Here is a 20,420-nt window from a genome sequence, read left to right as displayed (position 1 = left end):
ATCTGAGGATCACAGTTCAAAGCCAGCCCAGGCAGGAAAATCCTTGAGACTTGTCTCCAGTTTACCACCAGACAACCAGAAGTGGAGCTGTGGCTCAAAGTGGTAGAGCACTAGCCTTGAGCAAAAGAAGCTCAGGGATAACATCTAGGCCCTGAGTTCCAGCCCCACAACCAACACCCCCCACCCAAAAAAAAAAATTGTGGGGCTGGGAAGGTAGCTCAGTGGTAGAGCGCTTGCCTTGCACGCATGAGGCCCTGGGTTCGATTCCTCAGCACCACATAAGCAAAAAGAAAAAAGCCGGAAGTGGTGCTGTGGCCCAAGTGGTAAAGCACTAGCCTTGAGTGAAGAGCTGAGGGACAGCGCCCAGGCCCAGAGTTCAGGCCCCACGACCGGATCCAAAAAAATTGTATGACTGAATATATAACACGTGGTACCTTGCTTGCCTAGCAGCTTAAAGGCTCTGAGTTCAAATCTTCATGCTACCAAAAATGATTTCAAATTGTAAAGTGCATAAAATTATGTACCAGAAGGATTCCAAGATTAATACTAAAAGTAACAACTGAAGTGTGTCCCAGAGTTGAAATTAATAATAGGGCTCTTGCTCCTTTGAACAGCAAAATTCTAAAAACTAAACTGAGAAACTTAGCAAAATTGAATCTGTAAACTGCCAGACCTGGTGGCTCGTGCTTGCGATCCCTAGCTGTTCACAAAATCACACAGGTAGAGAGGATTGAATGGGAGGATTGAGGTCCCAGGTCGGCCTGGGCACACAGAGTGTGAACTCTTATGTGAAAAAGCAGAAAGATTAAGATGTGGACTCAGTGGTGACCTGCATAGCAACCACAAAGCCTTGAATTCAAACCCTGGTACTGCCAAAAAAAATAATAGTAATTTTAAAATGTAGAAGCATGCTACGGTTTAGAGTGGAAAGCATATACATAAGCACCAATCCTTGAAGCTTAATGTGATTTTTTTTAGTATAAGTAAAGTTTTATACATACAGATGGGAAAGCAGATAGTGTATGTTTAATCTGGAAAGGAATTCTTGAGCGAACTCACCTAGAAGCAAATTTTTTTAACAAGAAAGCTTTTGTTGCTGCTGCTGCTCCTTTAAATTCCTACCAGAAATATTTTCTAATTTTCCTATCATAAATACTAAGGTTTTTATACTTTATGAATAAGGAGAGCAAGTCTGGGAACAAGCCAGCACTGCAGGAAGAATAAACCAAAAGGCTGGAACTGAAACTAGGGCCCAAGTGATAGAGTACCAACCTTGAGCTGGTCCTAAGCTAAGGGAACAGCACCTCGATCCTGAATGCAAGCTGCAGTGCTGACACCAAAAAGAGATATTTAAATCTTGAGCCTGGAGGCATGGCTCAGGTGGGTAGATGGCCTGCCTACCTGCCCAGCAAGGCAGATATTCTTGAGTTCAGTCTCCAGTGCTGCAACAAGAACAAAAATCTCTGTACATTGAATACCCACCCCAAAGCCTCCTGTTCCAGGACTGCTGGCTGAGTATACATTCTGACTGCCCCATAATGCACACATGCAGCTGCGCCTCCCAGACATGGACTCTGCACTCAAAGAATGAAGTAACTTGACTTCCCAAGAATTCCTCAACAGGTGAAATGCACAGAACTTCCCTGGAAAAGATCTTCAAAGGGGAGATTGAAGCAGGAAGCAGTGTGCATCTGCATGGGGAAACTAAGGACCAATTGCTCCTAGTGCTTCACACTTGGTGAGCACTAGTCCACAGTTTCTCTACAGATCTGGACATAGGTGTGGCTAATAATTGCAATCCAGGACAAATGCTGGTGGTTCATGCCTGTAAAGGATCGAAATTCAAAGCCAGCCTGGGCAAGAAAGTCCATGAGACTCACATCCAATTAGTCACCAGAAAACCGGTAACATGCTGTGGCTCAAAGTGGTAGAGCATTATTCTTTAAAAAGCTCAGAGAGGGGGCTGGGAAGGTGGTTCAGTGGTAGAGCACTTGCCTTGCATGCATGAGGCCCTGGGTTCGATTCCTCAGCACCATATAAGCAAAAAGAAAAAGCCGGAAGTGGCACTGTGGTTCAAGTGGTAGAGAGCTAGCCTTGAGCTGAAGAGCTGAGGGGCAGCGCCCAGGCCCAGAGTTCAGGCCCCACAACTGAACCCAAAAAATAATAAAAAGCTAAGAGACAGTGCCCAGGGGCTGAGTTCAAGCCCCTGACTGACATAAAATAAATTTTGAAAAATACGATTCACTGTCTCCGGATATGCAACTATGCACGTATGCACACTCAAACATACCTAATACTCGCCCCCAGAGCTGAGGGAAGGGGAGGTATCCCTGGGTAAGGATCTCTCCCTGTGGTCCTAGAGTGCTACCATAGACATTAGTCATGTCCACCCAAGTGCCTACTCCTAGACTGCTGCAAGACCCTAGTGAGATTACAGAGCCCTGAGCCTCCAGCCCTGGTGCTCTTGAGACCAAAGGCCTTTCCAAGTCCAGTAAGAATGTCTGCCTCAAAAACTAAAAGTGGACCCCAGCCTATCACCATGCACCATCAACAACTCAAAATGGATTAAAGACTTTAACATCAAACCTGAATCTGCAACTACTGCAGGACAGAGTAGGAGAGACACTTGAACTTATAGGCACAGGCAGGACTTTCCTTGAACAGAGTCCCAGGGTCACAACGAATTGGAAAAAGACTCAAAAAATGGGACTAAAAGTTTCTGCACAGCTAAAGCTCTAGCAACCAAGCTAGAAAGACAACCAACTAATTGGGGGAAAAATATTTACTAGCAATATATCAGACAAGGGGTTAATACCCAGTATATACAGGGAACTCAAGAAACTCATCCCTCCAAACCTAACAAACAAATTACTAAATGGGCAAGGGAACTAAAGAGAGACTTCGCAGATGAAGAAATAAAAATGGCAAAGAAACATGGGGAAATGTTCACCATCCCTGGTGGTGAAGGAAATGCAAATAAAGACAACCCTGAGATGCCACCTTACCCCAGTCAGAATGTCCCACATCCACAAGTCAGCCAACCACAAATTCTGGAGGGGATGCGGAGAAAGAGGAACCCTATTACACTGCTGGTGTACACTTATACATCCACTTTGGAAAGCAGTCTGGAGGGTCCTCAGAAAGCTAAATATTGACCTCCCCTAAGACCCAGCCATACCATTTCTAGGCATCTTATCCTGAACAAGGAACCAGGATACAAGGACACATGCACCTCCATGTTTATTGCAGCACTGTTCACAATAGCTAGGATATGGAAACAACCCAGATGTCCCACCACAGATGAATGGATCCAAAAATTGTGGTATCTATACACAATGGAATATTATGCAGCCATTAGAAAGGACAAAATAATGGCATTTGTAGGGAAATGGATGGAGCTAGAAGTCATGTTGAGTGAGGTAAGCCAAGAGCAGAGAGACAGACAGCACATGGTCTCCCTGATAAGTGGATGTTAAATCCAAAACCTAAGGTGATAATGACAAAATTAACAAGACTTAAGAAACAAAGGGGACTTCCACTCATCTAGTCAAATCACCACTAAATAACCCCATGCTGCTGATCACATGTACGGTATATATGTGTACACCGAAGGGAAACCAGGAGGACAACACAGAACTAGAGGGAATCAGGGGAAAACACAACAGTGGGACCCATCAGCTGCACTGGACTTTGATCAAAATGAACTAAGCAACTCAATGGCAGCGATGGGAAGGAGGGAACAAGGTGGGAAAGAGGGAACAGCTGATGCTATGCAAAAAAAAAAAAATGTACATATCACCCAATGTGGAAGAAATAACTATTGTCAAAACTCATAGAACTCATGAATGTTACAGACTATGATAGACAATTTGCCCCATGAAAGTTAGAATGTGTTTGTGACTTTAACTGAGCATCACTATCCCACAATACTGTGAAATTTGGGGAATTTATGTAATCACTTAATCACAATAAAGAATTTGAAGAAGAAAAAATATGCCTGCCTCTGCTGCTGTTACCCTCAAGCCTGTAAGCCCAGCACTGCAGCTCCTGTGTACTTCTGTTCACAAGCACTGAGGCAGGAGGTGGTCCCTTAATCTGCTGATTGTCTCTCCACTGAGCCCTGCAGTGACAGTTCTGGCTCTGCAATGCATCCGTGGGTTCTGCAGCTCCTGCCACCTCAATGTCACGTGGGAATGAGGCACAGGGCTGCCAACTGAGCCCTCAGTCCTCTGGCCATGGCACCCAGAGAGGTGCCCCATAAGCAGATTTAAGAAGACTGTATTGGCTCAGGTGCTAGTGGCTCTCGCCTATAATCCTAACTACCTGGGAGGCTGAGATTTGGGGATGCCAGCTCAAGAAAGTTCATGAGATTTATCTCTAATAAATACCAAAAAGCTAGACGTGGAGCTGTGGCTCAAGTTCTCGAGGGCTAGCCTTAAGAAAAAAGGAAAAAAAAAAAAACCACCTCAGGGACAGGGCTAGAAATGTGGCTCAGTGGTAGAGTGCTTGCCTAGCATGCATGAAGCCCTGGAGTTGATTCCTCAGTACCACATAAACAGAAAAGGCCAGATGTGGCACTGTGTCTCAAGTGGTAGAATGCTAGCCTTGAGCAAAAGCAGCTCAGGTGCAGTGCCTAGACCATGATAAGTTCAAGCCCCAGGGCTGGCAAAAACAAAAAACTTTTCAGGAACAGCTCAGGCCCTGAGTTCAAGCCCCAGAATTGTCATGAACACACACACACACACACACACACACACACACACACACACACACACGTTTCTTGAGTTCATCATAGTAACCGGGCTTTGACCCTTGCTTCTTACACACACACACGTTTCTTGAGTTCATAGTAACTGGGCTTTGACCCTTGCTTCTTAGAAGTTAGCTGTGGTTCTGAATGGCTGACATACAAAATACAAGCCTAAGGGGAATGGAAAGCATCTGCAGGTCATGTGACTGACCTTCAGGTGTGTCAGGAATACGAGGTACCAAACACACCTTACCAGACCAAATCCACCTGTGAGTCGCTGAGTGCTGGTGATGTTTATAAATTACTCAGTGGTGTTCCCATCTCTGGAGCTCCCTCCTTCCTAGAGCAGGTAGAATGCTCCCTAAGCTTTTGTATTGAGTTGTATTTTTCTTAACACATTAGTTGTGTGAATTAGCAAGTTTCACTTTGATGTTTCCATGCATGCATGTACCATGCCTTGATCATATATGCCCCCTAGTTTTCCCTCCCCCTACCTCACCTCAGGGCCACTGCCAGTGCCACTGCCAGTCCTTAATAATCTTTTTTTTTCTCTCTCTGTTATTTATGGGACTTGAACTCTGGGCCTGGGTGCTGTCCCTCAGCTCTTCAGCTCAAAGTGAGTGCTCTACCACTTGAGCTACAGCACCACTTCCAGTTTTCTGGTGGTTTATTGGAGATGAGTTACACCATTGCCGGGCACTGGTGGCTCGCACCTGTAATTACACCCTAGCTACTCAGGTGGCTGAGCTAAGGATTGCGGGCAGGAAAGTCCGTGAGACTTTTATCTCCAAAAAACAACACTAGAAAACCAGAAGTGGCCCTGAGGCTCAAGCAGTAGAGAGCTCACCTTGAGCTAAAGAGCGCAGGGACAGCACCCTAGCCCAGAGTTCAGACCCCACGACCGACCAAAAAAAAAATGTTTCGCCCACTTTCCTGCCCGGGCTGACTTTGAACTGTGATCCTCAGATCTCAGCCTCCTGAATAGCTAGGATTACAGGTGTGAGCTACTGGTGCCTAGCCTTAATAGTCTACTACTTTCATCTTTTTTGTTTATGCATATAAGAAAAAATCATGACAATTGTGTGTGTGTGTGTGTGTGTGTGTGTGTGTGTGTGTGTGTGTGTGTTGGTCCTGGGACTTGAACTCAGGTCCTGGGCACTGTACCTTGAGCTTTTCTGTTCAGGGCTAGCATTCTACCACTTGAGCCACAGCTTCATTTCCAGGGTTTTGATGATTAATTGGATAAGAGTCTCACAAACTTTTCTGCATAGGCTGACTTTGAACCATGATCCTCATATCTCAGCCTCCTGGCTATCTAGGATTACAAGCATGAACTACTATCACCCAAGGATAGTTACTTAAAAAAAAACCTAAAGAACATTGTCCTGTCTTCATCTCTTATTTATTTTCTTGTGTTGCAGTGCTAGGGACAGGGTCTCAAGCATGCTAGACAAGCTCTTTACCATTGAGCTATACTCTACTCAAAATATTCCTTCACTTAACATATGTCCATCCATTCCTTCTATCTGCCTGCAAATGACAAGATTTCATTTCTGTGTAGGGCTGCATTATATAATATATATATGTATATACACACACATACACATATATATGTAACACATTTATCCATCTGATGGTCAACTTCCATCAACACATTCAATAGCTTGGCTATATAGAATTATGTTTTTGTATATGCATATATATATATGTAGGTGGTAACATGGAAGTGCAGGTGTCTATTGCATGCTCACTTTGAGTCCTTCCCGCATATCCCCAGGAGTGGCACAGCTCCATCATATGGCACTTCTGGTTTTAGCTCCATACTCATACTGCTTACCAAATGTGCCTATGACTTCATTTTTCTCCACATCCTCTCCAACATCTTTGCTAGGCTTTTTTAAATACCAGCATTCTAGCTAGGCTGAGCTATAATCTCAGTGTAGTTTGGATCCACATTTTCCTTGTAGCTAAAGATACTGAGCATCTTTTTGTGTATGTATTAGCCATTTGTACCTTTTGAGGAGTATCTATTCAAGTCATTTGCCTTTTTTTTTTTTGTCCTGGGTCCCTGATCGTTTTTAGCTCAAGGCTAACCATGCTACCATTTGAGCCACGACTCAACTTCCAGCTTTTGGAGTGGTTAATTGAGATATGAGCGTCATGAACTTTCCTGCCTGGGCTGGCTTCAAACCACGATTGTCTAATCTCAGCCTCCTGAATAGCTAGGATTACAGCCCTGAGCCACCAGCACACACCCACGTAATTTGCCTATTTTTTTAATTGGAGTATATTAAGCTTTTTGTTTTTTTTTCAGTTCTCTAAATATTAATCCTTTGCCAGGTGATGAGCTGACAAAGCTTCAATCAGAAGATGAAGGGTCCCAGTGGAGAGTCACTTAACTCCCAACACCCCACTTTCCTCCTGGAGTTATTTTGAAGAGCATGGCCTTATCCCTGTCCACCTGCGACAACCCTTCTGCCCAGTGCCTGGAAGGAACAAAGCCAGGTATCTTGAAAGAGGTATCAAAAAAATCCAATTTTAAAAAGTATCCAGATGAATAAATAAGTTGTTGGGAATATACAGTTACTAAAAATAGATTCACAATCACAGAAGTCTAGCAATCAGGTTCTAGTTAATTTAAAAATAATAAACCTAGTAGTCGGGTAGACATACCTCAAGCTCCAGCCACTCAGGAGACAGAGAGGCAGGAAGATCACTTGAGCCCAGGAGTTCAATGTGAGTGTAGGTAGCAGACCAAAAGCAAGTACAGGATGATCTTCAGTCTATTGCTCTCCCACTGTCATCTCCACCCTCAGGAATAAGAAGCTCCAATTCCAGGCCAGTCCCTGAGCAGTCTGGCTCTTTACAGCTCTTGTATATTTTGTGAGGCTCCAGTATGAGGAGTAGTACCAAGTACTTGGCATGACTTTAGTAACCTTCCCCACATTTTCTTCAGCTTCCCTAGTACCCAATGTATGCATCTCTGAAAACTTAGAAAAGGTTGAGCACCATTGTATGTCCCTCCCCCACAGTATAACCCTGCTTTCACTGTATTTGATGTCAGTATAATTTGTGGAGGGGAAGGGGAAAAACAAATCGTTTAAATAGGGACACAGGTGGACCCATTGCAACAATGAGATGTACAAGTCATTATGTCGAAAACGAACTTTACAACTCTCGTGCGGGGGGGGGGGGGGGGGGGGGGGGGGGGGGGACAGGGGGGCAGGGAGGATTGGGTGGGGGCAGGGGGAGGATGGGAAGGGATGGGAAGGGGAAACAAAGGAGGAGGCTACAATGCTTGATAAGAAATTTACTCATTATCTTGCCCATGTAATTGTAACTCCTCTGTACAGTATTTTCACAATTAAAAAGAAAAAAGGTTGAGCACCAATGTTGGTCACCTTAGGCAGCAGACACCCAGAAGATCAAGGTCCAAAGCCAACATGGGCAGAAACGTAGGCCAAGACTCAGTCTTCAATTAAGTAAAAATGCTGGGTAGGCCAGGCACTGACGGCTCATGCCTGTAATCCTAGCCTACTCAGGTCTGAGATCTGAAGATCACAGTTCAAAGGCAGCTCCGGCAGGAAAGTCCATGAGACTAATTTCCAATTAGTCACCAAAAATCTCCAGAAGTGGAGCTGTAGCTCAAAGTGGTAGAACACCAGGCTTAAGTAAAAAGGCTTAGGGACAGCACGCAGGCCCTGAGTTCAAACCCCACAACAGACAATAGCTTGGGTGGGAGGCATGGCTCAAGTAGCAGAGCACTAGCCATGAGCAGGACTGCTAAGCACACAGCCCTGAGTTCAAGCCCCAGTCCACACACACACACACAGTTCTTGAAAAGAAACCTTGAAAGGGATTAAACCTTTCTTAAGCTTAGGTGGAAAAATGCTTTATAGCCGGGCGCTGGTGGCTCACGCCTGTAATCCTAGCTACTCAGGAGGCTGAGATCTGAGGATCGTGGTTCAAAGCCAGCCTGGGCAGGAGAGACCATGAGACTCCTATCTCCAATAAAACCACCAGAAAACCGGAAGTGGCGCTGTAGCTCAAGTGGTAGAGCGCTCGCCTTGAGCTGAAGAGCTGAGGGACAGCGCCCAGGCCCAGAGTTCAAGCCCCACGACCGACAAAAAGAAAAAAAAGAAAAATGCTTTATAGATGGAAATGTTTCTAGATAAACAGGATGAAATCTAAGTTGTTCTGAGGCGTATCTTGGGGCCATCTATACTCCTAAAGCAGAAAGAAAACGGTATGCTCTGTTACCTGTGGCAGCAACCAGGAGTCCAAAGCCCAACTTCCCTTGGCATCTGTAAACCTACTACAGCCTAGAAATCAGCCCAGAAAAGCTTGCTCGGCTCACTCACTCCACATGGTTAGAGTTGGCCATCCAGGAAACACTGAGGGGCTTCCCAAGAGGGCCAGTTCCTGCAAAGCACGGGTTCCCACAGTGGGTGAAGGCAACTGTTGCATTTGGAGTGTTCACACAGTGGGAGGAGAGGGGTTAGGGCCAGGGCAGTTAGCAGAGCCAGCCACAGGCAAGACTCTGTCACAGGGACATGCAAAGCTGGCATTGCCCCCTCAGGGCAGCACACGAGATAGGGTCGGAAGGGAGAAAATGAGGGAAGGGGTGAATCTGTCCAACAAGAAATGTAGTCATTACCTGACTTAGGTAACTGTAACCGCTCTGTACCTCACCTTTACAATAAAATTCAAACTAAAGACAGGGCAATTGCGTGGGAGGGGCTTGTGAGCAGAGAGGGGCTTCTCTCCCAGACTTCACTCTTTGGGCACTGACCACACTGAAATGTTGTGTGTGGGCGCCCCCTACCGCCCCACATGGAATAACCTGCAGGGGAGGGACTAAAGCCAAAATGTTCTGTATCTACCCTGACTTAACCCAAACTTTAGAAAATTCTTAAAATCAGGCCCAGTACTGGTGGTGGCTCATGCCTGTAATCCTAGCTACTCAGGAGGCTGAGATCTGAGGATCAAGGTTCAAAGCCATCCCAGGCATGGAAGTCTGTGAGACTCATCTCCAATTTACCACCAGAAAATCAGAATTGGCGCTATGGCTCAGTGCCCAGGCTCCAAGTTAAAGCCACGTGACAGAAAAAAGAAAATATCAAATCAAAATCAAACAAGTTTTAACATAGCCTATAATGAAGTCCAAATTGTTAAACATTTGTTTGCTTGGGGGGGGGTGGCTTTTTTGCCCAAGGTTGGTACACTACTACTCGAGCCATACCTTCACTTCCAGCATTTTGGCTGGTTAATTGGAACTAAGAATCTCACACACTTTTCTGTCTGGACTGTCTTCAAACCAAGATTCTCAGATCTCAGTCTCCTGAGTAGCTAGGACAACAGACATGAGCCACTGGTGCCCAACTATCTGTTTTATCAAACTCCTTTTAGAACAAAATGGAGTTGTCTTTTCAGCTCTGGTTTTTGCACCATGAAAATTCTCGTCGCTGATGATCCAGAAATATTTCTGCCCCACTACAAAGGTTCAGTTTGTGGGTCCTTTGGGTTGGGGAAATCTGGGCACAGGAGATGGCTCTGAATGCTACAGCACCCTATCCTACCCCACCGCACCCCACACCTCGCTCCAGGCAGAGGTGGTACATGGCCTCTGGCCTTGGTTTCCTCAGCTTCAGATGGAGTTATGCCGCTCTCAGCAGAAATAAAGGGCTCAGGGAAGGATGGTGAGGGGCAGGGACTGATGCTCCTGATTCAGATGGAAACACCATGTTCTGCCCATGGCCAAGACCTCAAGGAAACATCTCTCTCTCCACTGCTCACTGCCCCAGGCAGAGGAGTAAGAGAAAGCAGATGCCTTGGCCCCCGAGAAAGGGGAATGCCCAGGGGCTCCTGGGGGTAGCCAAGGAAATAGAAATGGGAAAGATTTAGACGTGCTGAAGGAATCATTTCAGAGCCCAGTTCCTGTTGGCCATTTCCATAGAGGCCTTAGCCAGTCCATTTATTACCTGGCAAGAAAGTCCTGGACCCACCATTTCAAAGCTCCAGGTGGAGAGGCCTCAGTTCCAAAAAGATGTGGAACTCTAATTTCCAAACCCTCAGGGTCCTTCCTGCCTCTTCCCTTTCTGCAGAACCTTCAAGATGCCTATAGGGCCATCTGTGGGCCTGTCTCCTCTCACCTGGAAACCATGGCCCTGACTGGTAAAGATAGAGTTGGGGTTGTGTATAAGACACAGGGCCCTGGGTGTTGGCTGAGCTCTTACTTACCTTATTAAGTGAAGGACATTGCAGGTCCTTTTCAGCTCCAACACCGGGCAGAGGTGACAGAAGGGCACTTTCCTAATTTCATTTGGCAAGAAACAGAATCCACTGGAGGTGGAAGCTCAGTTAGTTCCCAGCCAATGGAAGCCTTTCTCTGCCTTCATGCTTTGTGTGTGTGTGTGTGTGTGGTGTGTGTGTGTGTGTGTGTGTGTGTAAGTACTGGGGTTTGAACTGAGAGCCTGGGTGTTGTCTCTTCAAGGCTAGCATTCTCTGCCACAGCTCCACTTTCAGCTTTTTGCTGATTAATTGGAGACCAAGTGTCTCACCGATTTTCCTGCCTATACATTGGCTTCAAACCTTGATCCTTAGATATCAACCTCCTGAGTACCTAGGACTACTGGCATGTCTGCTCTCATTTTTTAAGGTGAGTGCAAAGTCCTCTCTGCAGGGAGCTGGGTCACCTTGAGTGTAAGTTAAGGCTCTCTAAAGGTAGATTCTTCTACTTCTCAGGCAGCTGTGATCTCATGCACACTCCATGGAGCAATTGAAGGGTCATGGAAAAGTCCTTGCACACACACAGAAAAAGACCCCCTGCAGGCCCCTCTCCCTGAACTAGGCACTGGTCCACAGGGCCTGCAACATCACACATTTCTGCTACTAGGAACTGAGCAATCCCTGGCTTTGATGTGCCCAGGACCCCGACTGCCCATCTGGTGTCCCGCTGAGCCCTGAAAAGCCCCAGGCCCTAAATTCAAAGCTCTTCATTCAAGACACAGAGACACTGAATTAATGAATTAATGGATGGTGATAATGAATTGTTTCTTTTCTCCTTCTTCCTATGACTGATATAATTTGTTATCCTTTTTTTCTCCCAACAGTCACAAGTTGAGATCTATGTGGGCATGATGGCTGAGATCTGAAGATTGCAGTTCAAAGCCAGCCTGATCAAGAAAAGTCCATAAGGCTCTTATCTCCAATTAGTCAGCAAAAAGCCAGAAGTGGAGCTGTGACTCAAGGGGTAGGGCACCAGCCTTGAGCAAAAAAGCTAAGGGACCGCTCACAGGCCTTGAGTTCAAGTCCCATTTTAGTTTTGCTCCTCTCCGTATCTCCCAGGATGTATGTGTCTTAGCTGTTTGGCTGTTTGGGCAGGGCTTCCTTAGGCTGTGAACTCAAAGAGGGGACAGATGTCCTGTGCACTTGGAAACTGGCCTCTGAATGTCCTTTTGTGTGGGGAGACCTCCGCCCTCCCCTCCAGGACCTGCGGCCTCACCTCGCCTTGCCTCCCCCTGCACACCCTGTTCTTGTAGTCCTGGAAAAAGCACTGGGCTGGGGATGGAAGAATTCCCCTGTTGTGTTAAACAGGACCATCTGGAACTCTAGAGTTCTGGCATGGAGACTGGAGCCAGGGCTATTCTTGACCACAAGGGCGTGGGCAGGTGAAGGCGGTGTGTGGAGGGAAGTGCTCCCGCCAAGGGGAAGGGAAAGTTGACTACACATCCCAGGAAACCGCGGCCCTCCTGCTGGAAGATGCTGAGACAATGGAACAAACAGACAATGGAGCTGCTCCCACCTCCGCCTGGAAACACCGGCTTTTTAGGAAAAGGAGGAGGTGAGTGGAAAGGGTAGGGTGAATACACAGCCCTCAGGCTGCAGGCAAAGGGTGTACACAGAAAAGGGGAACAGATGGATGGCTGGGTTTGTTGAAATATGGACTTGTAATGTCTATATTAGAAGTGTCCTTGCTGGGGGCTGGGGGCTCACGCCTGTAGTCCCAGCTACCCAGGAGGCTGAGAGCTGAGGATTGCTGTTCGTAGCCAGCTTGGCCAAGAAACTCTGTGAGATTCTTATCTCCAGGTAACTACCATGAAACCAGAGTTGAGCAGGGGCTCAAAACACTAAAGCACTAGCTTGGAGCAGAAAAGCTCAGAAATAGTGCCCAGACTTGAGGTCAAGCCCCATAATCACCACCATCAACAACAACAAAAAGAATAGTGTCCTCATTGTAGGCCTAGCAGATCACAAAAGCTATGAGTATGACATATGCATCACCCAGACCTGGGCAGCCGGAGACCTGGGCTACCGACTGCTGTTGTACTCATGTCTCTCTCAGCCATAAGCTTAGCATAGACAGGCCAGGGCCTGCACTGCTGTCAATCCATGCTCCTCACCCTGTGGGACAGTAGTTTGAACTATCTTTTCAGCGCCCTCAGAAAATATCCCCAGTCCTGCCAGGCACCAGCAGTTCACACCTATCACCCTAGTTTCTCAGGAGGCTGAGATCTAAGGATTGCGGTTTGAAACTAGTCCAATAGAGTTTTCTCCAATAAGCCATCAAAAAAGCTGGAAATGTAGCTGTGGCTCAAAGTGGTAGAGTGTTAGCCTTCAGCAGAAAAATCTCAGGGACAATGCCCAGGCCCTACGTCTCATGACCAGTCTCATATCTAAAATATACTTAGAACTCAAAAAATTAAAAACAAATCCTCAAAGAAACAACGGCTCAATTAACAAGTGGGCCAAAGACCTAAAGAGAGACCTCTCTGAAGAGGAAATAAGAATGGCCAATATTGTTGCCTCCTCTTTTGTTTTTCCCCTACCATCCCATCCTTGCTCATATAACTGTAACCCCTTTCTACAGTATTTTTACAATAAAAAACTTATTTTAAAAAATGGCCAATAGACACATGAAGCAATGCTCAACTTCTCTAGCCATAGAAGAAATACAAATCAGGGGCTGGGAAGGTGGCTCAGTGGTAGAGCGCTTGCCTTGCATGCCTGAGGCCCTGGGTTCAATTCCTCAGCACCATATAAGCAAAAAGAAAAAAGCCGGAAGTGGCGCTGTGGCTCAAGTGGTAGAGTGCTAGCCTTGAGCTGAAGAGCTGAGGGACAGCACCTAGGCCCAGAGTTCAGGCCCCATGACTGTACCCCCCCCCCCAAAAAAAGAAATACAAATCAAAACAACATTGAGATTCTACCTCACCCCAGTTAGAATGGCTATAATCAAGAAATCCAGGGCTGGGAAGGTGGCTCAGTGGTAGAGCGCTTGCCTTGCATGCATGAGGCCCTGGGTTCTATTTCTCAGCACCACATAAGCAGAAAAAGCTGGAAGTACCGCTGTGGCTCAAGTGGTAGAGCGCTAGCCTTGAGCTGAAGAGCTGAGAGACAGCACCCAGGCCCAGAGTTCAGGCCCCACAACCAGACCCCAAAAAAAGAAATCTAATAACAACAGATGCTAAAGGGGATGTGGCCAAGAGGGAACCCTACTGCATTGTTGGTGGGAGTGTAAACTTGTCCAACCACTTTGGAAGGTAGTATGGAAGTTCCTCAAAAGACTCTAGATAGAGCTCCCCTATGACCCAGCAATTCCACTTTTGGGCATTTACCCAAATGATCACAAACAAGGCCATACTAAAGCTACCAGCACAACTATGTTTATCACAACACTATTTACCATAGCTATGGAACCAGATGCCTCTCAGTAGATGAATGAATCAAGAAAATGTGTATGTGTACAGACACACACACACACACACACACACACACACACACACAATGGAATTATATGCCCCATTTGTTACGAAATGGAAAGATATGCCCCATTTGTTAGGAAATGGAAAGACTTGGAAAAAATTTTATTAAGTGAAGCAAGCCAGGTCCAAAGAAACATAGGTCCCATGGTTTCCCTTATTTGCAATAGCTAGTATATGTCTAGGACAAGCAGAAAAGGTCAAAAGCTATGTACATATGACCATATTAGATGATGTTAAGTGAAATGAACCCCAAGATAGGAACACAACTATTTTTTCCTTTCTTGCTATTTTTTAATGTATTTAAAATGTACTATGTGCTTTTTTTGTTTCTTTTATATGTTCTTCCCCCATGGTATAACCCGTTTTCACTGTATTTGATGTCAGCGACCTGCATCTTGTATATACATTTTTCTAATTTGAGGAGAGGAAAGGAAATAACAAACTGTTGAAACAAGGATACAGGTTGACCCATTGTAACAATGAGATACACAAGACACTATGTTAAAAAACAAACTTTACAACTTGGCCAGGGAGAGAGGAGTTGGGAAGGTGGGAAAGGAAGGGATGGTAGGGGATAAACAAAGGAGGAGGTAACAATGCTCAATAAGAAATGTACTCATTACCTTACTCATTACTGTAAACCCTCTGTAGAGTATCTTTACAATAAAAATATATATACAAAAAAAAAAAAGAGGGCTGGGAAGGTGGCTCAGTGGTAGAATGCTTGCCTTGCATGCATGAAGCCCTGGTTCAATTCCTGAGCACCACATAAGCAAAAAGAAAAAAGCCTGAAGTGGTGCTGTAGCTCAAGTGGTAGAGTGCTAGCCTTGAGTTGAAGAACTGAGGGACAGCGCCCAGGCCCAGAGATCAGGCCCCATGACCGGACCCCCAAAAAAGATTCCTATCCACAACCAGCAAAAAAGCCAGAAGCAGAAGTATTGAAGAGCATCAGCCTTGAGCAAAAAAGCAAGGGACAGAGTCCAGGCTCTGAGTTCAAGTCCTAGTACTAGTGTGTGTGTGTGCACATATGCGCAACACACACACACAGCTATAAAACATGTATCCTGAAGGAAGGGATCAGGGCAAGGGCAGAAGGCAGACAGGGCAGAAGGCAGACTTCGTGAGATTTGTCAAGAGTCTCAAAATGACAGGGAAGCAGGGCACCAATATATGATCATAGCTGTAAGCCTGGCTACTCTGGAGAGTGAGAGTAGAAGGCTATTAATTTGAGGCTAGCCTGAAGAGAAATGAGACTATCTCAAAAATAACTAACAAAAGACTGGTCTAGACCTATGGCTTAAATAGGAGACAGCTAGCCAAGCAAGAAGTTCAAGAACCCTTCCACCACCAAAAAGAACCCCAGGGTTTATGCATACAGCAGCAGTCCCAAGATGCTGTCCCAAGACCATTATTTCTGGTATGCAAAAAACAAAATGATGAGGACCTTGAATGAAACTAATTGAAAGAGTGTCTCATGGGCTGGGAAGGTAGCTCAGTGGTAGAGTGCTTGCCTTGCATGCATGAGGTCCTGGGTTCGATTCCTCAGCACCACATAAGCAGAAAAAGCTGGAAGTGGCGCTATGGCTCAAGTGGAAGAGCACTAGCCTTGAGCTGAGGAGCTGAGGGACAGCGCCCAGGCCGAGTTCAGGCCCTATGACCAGCAAAAAAAAAAAGTCCCATACTGAGGATGACCTACTTTTCATCACAAACTTATATGCCCTGTCATTATAGGGCAGTGATATTATGTAAATAGTATAACACATGGTAAGGTATTTCATAGCACTGACTCTGGAGCCAGATTACCAGCATTCAAGCCTAGATCCAGTATTCCCTTAGTGTTAGACATAGGTGGGAAATTCAAAGTCTTGGTGCCTGGTTTTCTATCGGAAAAATAAGAATGCCATAGGATCTTTTGAGGCTTAGGAAGCCAGATGTATTGGCTTATGCCTTCAATCCCAATATTTGAGAGGCTGAGGCAGGAGAATTAGGAGTTCAAGGCCAGGGTGGGCTACATGGTGAGACCCTGGTCAAAATTAAAAATTCCTCAGCCACAGGTCACCTTCCCTGTTCTCCTCAACCCATCTTTTGTGTTGTCCTTCAGGTCTCAATGCTGAGGACCAGCAATCCAGACTGAGATGGGTAGGACACTAAGAGGGACTGGGGACCAACTAGAAAGGCTTTGTGCTGAGTGACTAGAAGGTGTCTGGAGACAGCCTTACAAAATCAGCCGCCACCCATCCACTCCACCCTGTGAGCAGCTCTCCTCTGCAGTAGTGCAATATTGCCACCATGTGGCCAGGTGCCTGAATAACAGCTGTCCCAGGTCCAGGGGCTCTGGAGCTAACAATAGAAATTTAAATGTGGGCCTTTGATTTGAAACCTTCTCTCTCAGATCTACTCTCACTAATGAAAACTGCAGAATCTTGGTCTGGGTGGAATTCCCCATGGATGCAACATACACAAAATCCTGATTCAATTTATTCAATTTTCAATGGTTCCGATTAGAGACTAATGGAAATAAAAGGCAATTTGCAGCCAGGCACCAGTGGCTCATGCCTGCCATCCTGTCTACTCTGAAGGCTGAGGTCTGAAGATTGAGATTCACAGGAAATTCTGGGCAGGAAATTCTGTAGGACTTTTATCTCTAATTAACCGCTAAAAAGCCAGAAAAAGAGCTGTGGCTCAAGTAACAGGGTGCTAGCCTTGAGTAAAAAAGAAGAAGAAGAAAAAAAAGCTCAGGGACAGCACTATGCCCCAGTACTGGGGGAAAAAAACAAAAAACATAAAAACTCCACCGGGAGCCAGCATACACTACGCTGGTGGGGGCCCCAGACAGCACTGATGTCCCCCATGAAGTCCAGATTAATATGTATGAGTCACTTGGGTCGCAGAGAGGCCCTCTGCAGGACCCTGCCTCTGCCTCCTCCTCACTCAGATCCAGCTACACCTGTATGGCAGAGGCACAGAAGGTTCTAGGGCACCCTTCACCCATGCAACAGAGCCACACTAGGGAGGCTGGACAAACCTGTTTCCGCTCCAGTCAAACTCTGCCCCTCACCCTTGATCACTACCTCTTCTGACCTGCTGGGACGCTGTCCACCACATCCTCCAACTCTCCCTTAGGCTTCCCAGAGAATGGCCCATGTATATACCGTGCATATGACTGCAGGGCCAACCACACAATTTATGGGACCAGCACTTGGGCCCCTTGATGAAGACTTCAAAGGTAGCAACAAAACTTACAACTCACCAAGTACAGGGGCCTTCTGGGCATAACCTTCTGCATAACCACGCGGAAGGCACCCCTGCCTGGCTGCTTGGCACCTAGGTCTCACTCTCCATCACTCGCTATGCCACAGCAGCCTGCATTAAGTAAATTGAATTTCTTACCACCTGCTTGGAGCTAAAGAGTGCTTGAATGGGAAATGCAAATGTATGCAAAACAGTTTTGACTGTGAGTCCCTTAGCAGCAGCTGACCCCTCCCCTATTGCCCATTCTTCCCAGCTTGCTGCCACTTCCTATGTGGACTCTGGGTATTTAAGTGCCCAGTGACTTGTCTTCCTGGGCTACTTAGCAACGAGTGTCAGAGATGAGCATGAGCTCCCAGGAGTAAAAAGTGTTAGGCCTAAGCTGGGCACCAGTGGCTCACACCTCTACTCCTAAGAGGTTGAGATCTAGGGATCATGATTCTAAGCCAGCTGGGGTAGGATAGTCTATGAGGCTAGGCTCTCATTTCCAAGCTGGAAGTGGAGCTGTAGCTCAAGTGGTAGGGCATTTGTCTTAAGTAGAAAAGCTAAGGAACAGCACCCATGTCCTTAGTTGAAGCCCCAGTACCGGCACAAACAAATAAAAATAAGTGCTCAGCCTTTTTTCCTTATCTCAGTCAAAAGGCACATTGGACTTGGCTCCTTATCAGTGTTTGCTTGTTCCTTGCTGGTATTGGTGCTCTACCACTTAAGTCACAGCTCCATGTCTGGCTTTTTAAGTAGAGATAAAAGTCTTGAGGAATGTTCTGCCCAGGCTTCAAGCCTGAATTTTCAGATCTCCACCTCCTGAGTAGCTAGGATTATAGGTGTAAGAGACTAGAGCCAGGCTGTCTATCATTTTGCAAGCATCGACATTACATTCACTTATCAGGGACCACATGTGACTGCCAATTCAGATACGCTTCTAAGATCTTGCCATTACATGGGACTGAGGGCATCACTAGGTCTGGGAATCTGTGGGAAACTCAGTGATGCCATTAGATGCTACACTCAAAGGGGCAAAGCCCACAGCTAAAAGGTGCAGTGTGCTAGCACCTCTCCTGTTCCAAGGCCAAGCTAATACAATGACCTCCAATATCCCTTCAAAGCTCAGTGGCTCCTCCCCAAATCCTTGACACTGGGCAACCTTAAGCAAGGACAGGCAATTTCAAAGGAAAAAGGACTGATGCAGGAAAAGCCCATAAGCAAGGCAGTGCCCGTTTCTCCAAGGCCTCAGGTCCCATCTACTCAACCCAGGCTGGTCTGCCAGCTTCTTGAACCTGTACACCTTGTGTCTGTGTGTGCAGACTTGCACAATACACATAGCTCACATGACTACCTCCACAACCAATGCAAAGCCACACCTCTTCCTGACTTCCTCTGACAAAACTCCCTTTGGAAAACTGGACCAGACCTGGGAAAGTACAGCACTCCCTCCCCACACAGGCCTTGCCCCCAGACCCCCTCCTGTCCCACCTGTCAGAGCACCCAGGGCTCTGCTCCTAAGAGCTATGAGGGCTTTAGAATCCAGCCCCACTCTCAACCTGACACCATAGTCTATGGAGAGGGGAATGTAAGACCCCAGTTTCTTGAAATTGGAGCTAATAGGAAAGGGGGAATAAGAGCTTGTCGATGCCAGTAAGAAAAACAAAATTACCTAAAAAGAAATAAACTGTTTTACTCATACACACAAATACACACACTGGGCCCACCTTGGGAGCTGGTAAAACAATTCCAATCTTAGGTTTGTCTGTTTTCCCAGTCCTTGGGACTTGGGTTTCCTAGGATCCCACCCACACCCAAGCCTGCAGCCCTCCTGCAGACCTCCGCCAGGGAGGTCCCAGAAGCTGCCCTACTTAAACAACAGAGGAAGCAAGGCTTCAGGAAAGTCTTTCCCCAGCCTGGAGCAGTAGTAGGCGTCCAAAAACCTTTGCCCTCAGCTGGACCACTGGCACAAGTTCCTCCCTCCCTGCCTCCTGTCCTGCTTTGGAGGCTGAAGGAGGCTACAGATTCTCCAGATGAACTCAAGCGTCTTGGGGATGAACTTCACAGACAGGGTTCTGGGGGGAGGAGGAGAGGAGTCCACAACAGAGTGCAGTCAGTGGTCCTGTCCCCAGTCTGCAGGTGTGCGTTGGGGCTGACCCACAGGTGGTCACGTTGGGGTAACTGGAGGCCGGCTCCTGCCACTACACTCCAGTCTGCTCTTTGATCCAGTCTCGAAATAAAGGGAGCCTTGTGTACACGCCTGGTTTATTCTTTTGGGCACAGCCTTCGCCCCAGCTGACCACGCCTGCCTGGAAGATTCGGTTATCTGTCTCCACGCTGGACAAGGGACCACCAGAGTCACCCTGAGCAGAAACAAGATCTGTAAGTAAAGCCATGGGCCGCCCCCCACCCCCAGCCTAGCCCCGCCCCACCCAGGGCCCGCCCATCGGCTTCCCACACACCTGGCAGGCGTCCACACCCCCGCTGAGGAAGCCCACACACATCATGCGTGGGGTGATGAGTTGTGGCATCAGGTCCTCACAGGTCGTCTGGTTAATGACGCGGATCTCACCTTTCTGCAGGACCAGCGCCCCTGTGCCTGGGGGAGAGGGCAGGACAGGGCTGACTCCAAACACTGAGGAGCCATGCTGCAAAAAAACTCACGGAAGACACTCCCT

General features: G+C 46.8%; 1 protein-coding gene across 2 annotated transcripts in view; it reads right to left on the bottom strand.

Annotated features, from left to right (window-relative positions):
* Window positions 1-19,415: 19,415 nt before the first annotated feature.
* St14 (ST14 transmembrane serine protease matriptase) overlaps window positions 19,416-20,420 on the bottom strand; it is a 43,316-nt gene continuing 42,311 nt past the window's right edge. The window contains exons 18-20 of one of the 2 annotated variants that reach the window (XM_042696206.1): window positions 20,205-20,341; window positions 19,898-20,105; window positions 19,416-19,867 (exon numbers count right to left, since the gene is read on the bottom strand). In XM_042696206.1, coding sequence (XP_042552140.1) covers window positions 19,944-20,105; window positions 20,205-20,341 — 299 coding nt within the window. In that variant the 3' untranslated portion in view covers window positions 19,416-19,867; window positions 19,898-19,943. Of the gene's footprint in view, window positions 20,106-20,204; window positions 20,342-20,420 lie in introns of both variants that reach the window. The other variant, XM_042696205.1, reaches the window with a different exon arrangement.

This window comes from Dipodomys spectabilis, unplaced genomic scaffold, assembly GCF_019054845.1.
Source record: "Dipodomys spectabilis isolate Male_0828 unplaced genomic scaffold, ASM1905484v1 ptg000201l, whole genome shotgun sequence".
NCBI classification, from domain to species: Eukaryota; Metazoa; Chordata; class Mammalia; order Rodentia; family Heteromyidae; genus Dipodomys; species Dipodomys spectabilis.
The sequence above is the reverse complement of the archived record's forward strand: the minus strand, read 5'-3'. Positions and strand labels throughout refer to the sequence as shown.